Source organism: Neospora caninum, chromosome X (assembly GCF_000208865.1).
Source record: "Neospora caninum Liverpool complete genome, chromosome X".
Lineage (NCBI taxonomy): Eukaryota > Apicomplexa > Conoidasida > Eucoccidiorida > Sarcocystidae > Neospora > Neospora caninum.
Window position 1 is genome coordinate 827,535 of NC_018396.1, and position 6,346 is coordinate 833,880.

General features: G+C 56.7%; 1 protein-coding gene across 1 annotated transcript; it reads right to left on the reverse strand.

Annotated features, from left to right (window-relative positions):
* Positions 1–369: 369 nt before the first annotated feature.
* Positions 370–4,476, reverse strand: NCLIV_045770 (conserved hypothetical protein; the record flags this gene model as incomplete). The annotated part of the gene is made up of 3 exons (XM_003884127.1): positions 370–467; positions 873–1,484; positions 1,908–4,476. Coding segments are annotated over 3 exons (3,279 nt in total), but the record flags the coding sequence as incomplete, so codon positions are not given.
* Between the last annotated feature and the right edge of the window lie 1,870 nt (positions 4,477–6,346).

Genomic DNA, 6,346 nt, shown 5'->3' on the forward strand with positions numbered 1-6,346 from the left:
AAGCGAGCCTTCACCTGAAAGGGCGAGAAAATCCACGAAGCCAAAAAAGGGAAATTTCGATTTTTGAGCGACACAGCTCTGGATCGCGCGGACCACGGCAGCACTCTTTTGATTTCCGAGAACACCACAAAAACAGCCTAGTTAAAATGATGCCTACTGTGGAAAACGAGAGAGAGAGCGTAGCCCCCTCTGGAGGATGCGGCGGCTCCCGAGACACCCGAGAGACGCACGCGAGGCGACATTCCAGAAGCCAAGACGAGGCGAAAAGAGCTGCAGGCGCGGAGACTGCACACAACGCCCCCCTCAACAGGGGACCTCGCCTGTTTCAGGTTCAGAAAAAAGGGCGTAAATGCGAGAGAACAAGCGTACTTGGTTCTCGAGGAAACCCGACGCGCGGCCTGCCCAGGCGTCGTACCAGTGAGGGCGCTCCATCTCGTCCAACTCCCAAGCCTCGAGTTGCAGGAGGCCTGGAAAGGGCGAAGCAAAGACATGGTAACAGGGCGCTGTGCATGTCGCGCTGCACACACTCTCCGGAACAGAACGGTGCAGAAAGATCGCCGATCGTCCCCCAAGCAGATACGCCAAAACAAGCCGGAGAAACACTTATAAAATAAATGCATACATAAGTACAACAGTATAGGACAGGGACACGTGTACATCTGTACGTATATCCAGTGTGTATACGTATATATATATATATATATGTTCTTACGGTAAACGTGGCATTCTCACTCCGTGGTCGATCCCTCTGGAGGAAATCACATATACATGTATATATATATGAGGTTTGATATACATCTAGGTGCGTATATGTGTAGTACATTTGTGGTCCGCCAGTTTCGAAGGGGGACCCTGCCTCCCAGTCTCCCTACCTTGTTTCCGCGCCTCGAGAAGCTCGTAGGCCGTTTGCGCCACCGGGACGCAGCACGACTGGGTCACCAACGCTTCCTCTTCCCAGTCGGTGTCTTCTGTTTCGGGCTGCGTGTCTTCCTTCTCGCTCTCGAGATCTTCGTCTTGTGAGCAACCTGAGCGCCCTAGACATCTGCTCTCCTCTGTCTCCGCCGCATGCGCGTCGCCGTCCTCTCTGAAGAGAGTGGCTAACGCCCACTGATGCGCACAGACTCGCTGTCCTCCCGACGCGTGTCCGCAGTTATTCTGGCGCTCTGGACGGGCCTTCCTCCCCTCGCTCGCCCCCGGCTCCACTGTCTCCGCTGCGCGTCGTGCGGCCCGTGCCGCTGCTTCGCGCCGCGCTTCGCGCTCGACAGCCCGCCGCTTCCGGTGCAGAGACGCAACGAGTGTGTCGACTTCAGGATGCAGAGAAATCCGCAAACAGTCGAGGAGACGCGTGGAAAAGTGGGGCAGTGCCGTTCTCAGCAGGCCTTCGCGAGGCACGTCAAACAGACGCAGAAGCAGCCGCCTCGTCTCTTCGTCCGGGTCGTCGTCAGGAGGCTCAAACGACAACGTTAGAGTGTCATACGGATTGCCTGCGCAGCACACACCCGACAGATACAGATAGTTCTGTGTGCACAAATGGGGTATGTGGACACATATACATATATTCATAGATACATACACATATATGAACAAAGTTTCGTGCATATGGGCGACTAAGTCCCATACAGGTGTATCTCTTTATGTGTATATAAATGTAGGTCCGTGTATGCATCTGTATTTATATGTAGTTATTCACACACACGCCAGCCTCTATAGGCATGTCAATGGACATAGATATACGAAACGAAACGCATCAACAAACTTTCTAACTATGTATGCATATATGGAAACAGAGTCGCATTTACGTTTATACAAATATATACGTGAATAGAGAGGGGTGCAGACACTCCTGCCGCTTCTGATTCACGCGATGCCTGTGGGTTTGTGACATGGTCTCCTTTGGGTCTGTGTACCCATTTTTTCTTGAGTGAAGTTCCAGGCGCCACAACAGTTCTCCATCTCTCGGGCCTCGCCGGCGCCCTGCGCGCCGGCCGCGCTCGCGGGTGCGAGCCCGAAGAAGGACGCAGTCGTGAAGCCGTAGTGAGCGAGGAGCTCCCAACTCTGCATCGGGCCGTAAAACATGAAAATCTGCGCGCGCGCGGGGACGTCAGCCTGCACGACCATGCGGGCACTTCGCGTCGCGCAGTCGAAGAACGGAAAGGCGCACTGAGAGTGGACGTGGTGATTCATCATGTCGGCAAAGAGCAAAAACGTCGTAGGGTGATCCGGAATGCAAATCAACCCAGTCGCGTCTTGTCCCGTTCCCCCGCCGCCCGCACCGGAAGAGTTAAAGCGTGCTCGGTACAGGGAAGAAGGTGCACGTTTGTCGCGGAGTTCAGGGAGGAAAGGAACAGCATCTTCGTCGCCGTCCTCGCCATCGTCTGAGCCTTCGGCATCGCCGTTCTCCGCGTTGCTCTCACGAGCGGCAGCCGACGCCGCAAAGTCCTCCACGGACGTCTCCGAAACTTTCGCTCGCTTGTGCGTCTCCTCCGCCGGCGACTCTTGGCCCGTCTCGCTTGTCCCTTCCCCACAGTCGGCGGGGCCTTGTCGGGTCCGCAGGCCGTTCGAGGCCTCTGTCTCCGCCGGCAGCTCGACTTTCCACCCAGGAAACGCGGCCGGGGGTGGGACTTTGACGGCGAACGCCCGCGAGCCCATGAGACTCTGGCCCCAGATGAATTTCTTCAGGTCCAGGGATCCGAGAAACGCCGCGATCTCTTCCCACTGTCTCCGCTTCTCCGTCTGGCTCACCTCGCTGCGTTCAGGAGCGCCTTCGCCACCCGCTCCCACTTCTGCGGCACGCCTGCCCGATGTGTCTCCTTGCTCCTGGTCGGGGAAGCAGACGGCGAGAAACTTTTCGTAGGAGGCAAAGGTCTCCTTCAGGACTGGCAGGAGACGCCGAAAGAGATTGAACGCCTTCAGATGGCTCTCGTCGATCGTCCGCATCAGTGGCGTGTCGCCGAGAAACTCGGGGATCTCTGGAGGGCCCACGAGGAGCGGCTGCTGCGATTCGTCGCGGGGCGGAGGCACCATGTCCTGGAAGAAAAAGCGGAATCGGGAGGCGTCCCCGCGCTCGACTTCAAACAGAAAATACAGCAGGGTGACTGTGTCGGTATCGACCAGGGGAACTGCCGAGGTGGACGAGCCGGACGAGCCGTGCGAGCTGCCTGGGCCTCCCGTGGCGTCGGCGCCTGCTGCGCACTCGCCCTCGCGGCTCCGGTCGTCTTCCGTGTCGTCGAACCCGAATTCCTCGGGTGTATGTACAGGGCGCAAGGTGAGCAGAAACCTGACGATGTGCGCAAAGACCGGGTCACGCAGGCCTCCGTAAACATTCACCATCGCGGTCTCGGGGACGTCGACGACCGTCGTCCCAGCAGGCACTGCAGCCGAGCTCACCAGCCCCCGGCCTGCATGTGGAATCTTCACAACCTGGATCGCCGGGTGTACGTACACCCCAAGTTTCGCGGCTTCTTCGTGGTACTTCTTCGTGAAGAGAACGTCGACTTCTGCCTGCTCGTCGACGGGAACATTCGCCGGGGCGCAGAAACGGTTTATCAGGTGCTGCATGTGGCAAACGTACGGCCATAGCAAAGCCCCGCGATCGGCAATCGAGACAGGCTGAGAAGAGCCAGAAGAGCCGGAGCAACCGTCGACTTCGGTCGGTGGCGCTGCGGACACCAGCGCGCTTTCCTCAAACGGTGGGACCGCGTCGTTCGTTTCGCCACTTTTGAGAGAGAGAAAGCGAAGACGATTCTGAATTTCAAAGAGGGCGCGACGAAGATTCGACGGCGATTCACACCCTGCCAGCAGTCCCCATTCTTCAAACAGCTCTGGAGCTATGGCGACGGGGGGCACGCCCACTTCTCTTCTTTTCTGTTTCCCCTCTCCACCCGACTCCGCGTTGCCTTCGGCCAGTGTCTCTCGTGTTTTCGCGACGGCGCACCTTCCTCGCGCGTCGTCTGTTTCTTCCTTCCCCTTTCCCGAGACACTGCCGTCAGCGTCCCGGTCACCCGCGCCGTCTGTCTCTCCAGCGAGTGTATCCTTCTTACCGCTTCTGCCTCGACGCCTCTGGGAGCGCCTGTGTCGGGCCTCGCGCTGGAGCTCCTGCGCCACCGCGTCTGCGAAGTAGAGGTCCTGATCACTCATGTAGCAAATGCGGAAGGCGTCAATCAGTTGCCCACAAAGACGGCGAACCAGGCACGGAGACAGATCTCTCAGCGGGAGATAGGCAACCGAGCAGGGAAGGCCCAGACGTCCGAGAAGGCGCTGGCGATACTCCAAGCGAGACGGACATGGAGTCTGTGCTGTGAGAGGAAGGGCCAGCCCGAGCGCTGCCGGAGAATGGCACGCAAGACATGGCGAACAAGCTGAGGAAGAGAGAGAAGAACACGGAGAAGAAAACGAAGAAGAGGAAAAAGAGGAAGAAGGGGAAGAGGAAGAGGAAGAAGAAGAGGAAGAAGAAGAAGACGAAGAAAGGGGAGGCATTTTTCTGCTACAGGAGACGAGGCGCTGGTGCGCGACGGGACGGAGGGCAAAAGTCGTGGAGGGGAGACGACGAAAAGGTGACTTGCGCGCAAGTGTGAGAGAAGTTGTGGAGGGGAGGAGAAGGAGTAAGAAGGATGAATATGTGTCGGGCGATAAAAGGCACAGGCGCCGATAGTCACGTTAAAGCTCTGGAGGCCTTGACCTCGCAGTTACCGCGAGAAACCCGCCAACTTGGTTCGCTCACGTATCCAGTTGAGCATTTGTCTTGAGATGTACATGCAGAAATGCACACACGCCTCTCTGCAAATCTCTATCTCGACATCGTCCAGGTTTGTCCTGCTCTCGTCTCCCACACGGGCGTTGAGCCGCCGGCGATTGCAGCGGCGACGGGGGAAAAGCAAAATGAGCAGCTGCGGCTCTTTGGAGATAGTTCTCAGCAAATATCCATGAAACGAACGCAAAGCGAGAGACAAACACGGGAAACAGAGGGAAAGAAAATGTGCAGCGTCCCCTGCTTCGTCACTGTTCCTTCCTGCTTTGCGAATGTCGAGGCAAGACCGCAGTCCCATGTACATCCAGCGCAGAAGCGCGCATGCAGAAACGGCAGCGGAAACCCGATGTTCGGGCTCTTCCGGCCACTGATGCGCCGGCTAGTTTTCTGTGCACCGAAGAGAGAAATAAAGGAAATGTTGAGAGAGGAGTATCTCGCCGTCGGTTTTGTTTCGACACTCTTAGGTACGCGGAGTTGTGGGGCCGGGCGCAGTTTGTCGAGCTGGCCGCTCTAGCCTGTGAACTCGATTGCGCATCGCGCGCGTCTAGGCGCACGTGTGCTTTCGGCTTCGTCCACCCTAGGCCTCATTGCCCAGTGATAGCGTTAGTAGAACTGAAAAGCGACCACCAGCTGAATCTGTTTTCTCCTCATAGAAGACGTCAGGGTTTTCGAAACCTTAAAGCTAAAAAGAACCTCCCCTCGACGGCGATCGAGCGGCTGAACTCATTCCCGACGCCTTACACTAGAAAACATCCACCCCCGCATTTTGTACATGTACCGGTAGGAAGAGATCTGGCGGTCTGGTTGTGTGTGTCTTTGTACTGCATATACATCTCCAGATCACTACTCCTCTGAAACACTCTACATACACATTATGTGTATGCAGTTTCAGACATATTTCTAGCCATATATATATATATATATAGAGAGAGAGAGACATAGATATATAGGTAGATAATACGGATTTGCTTGTGTGTGGGATCTTGAGATCATGAGGAACGGAGGACTGGCTTCTTGTCGAAGGCCGCTTTGGGCACGTCTCGAGCGTCCGGTCTTTCCTTTTTACTCTCCGAATTTTTGTTGGTTCGAACGCGTCCCGAGGAAGAGGCACGAGAGGAAGGCGTAAGGTCCAGCCGGAGGAAAAAAGACACGAAAACTCTGGGCCCCCGCCTGGCGGCAGCGTCCCGCTCAATCCTTTAAAAAGCGAAACCGGCGCCACTGGAACTCGCTGGAAACCAAGCGCGAGGCTTGCCCAGCACAGCGCGAGCCTTCGCAGCTCCTGAGGCTTGCGTCGCCGTCGGAAATAGACATCTTCCGGAGTTTTTCGCATGCGCGAAAAAGATTCGTGTGCAGCAGCGGCTGCTGCCGGGCTGTCGTGGACACGCGAGCTGGCTGAAACCGGGCGGTTGGTGTCCTCCTCGGGTCACTGACTCTCGTGACGGGTGAGGAGGCATTCAGATCCATGGCCTTTCTTTCGTTTCAAAACGCCCTCTTGCCGTAGCTGTCCCTTCCTTTCTCGCTCTGTTGCCCACTGCGAGGAAGTGTTTCGACTGACCTGCAGCCTGCAGCATCGGCGCGTCTCGTGTCTCAGGTCAGGGC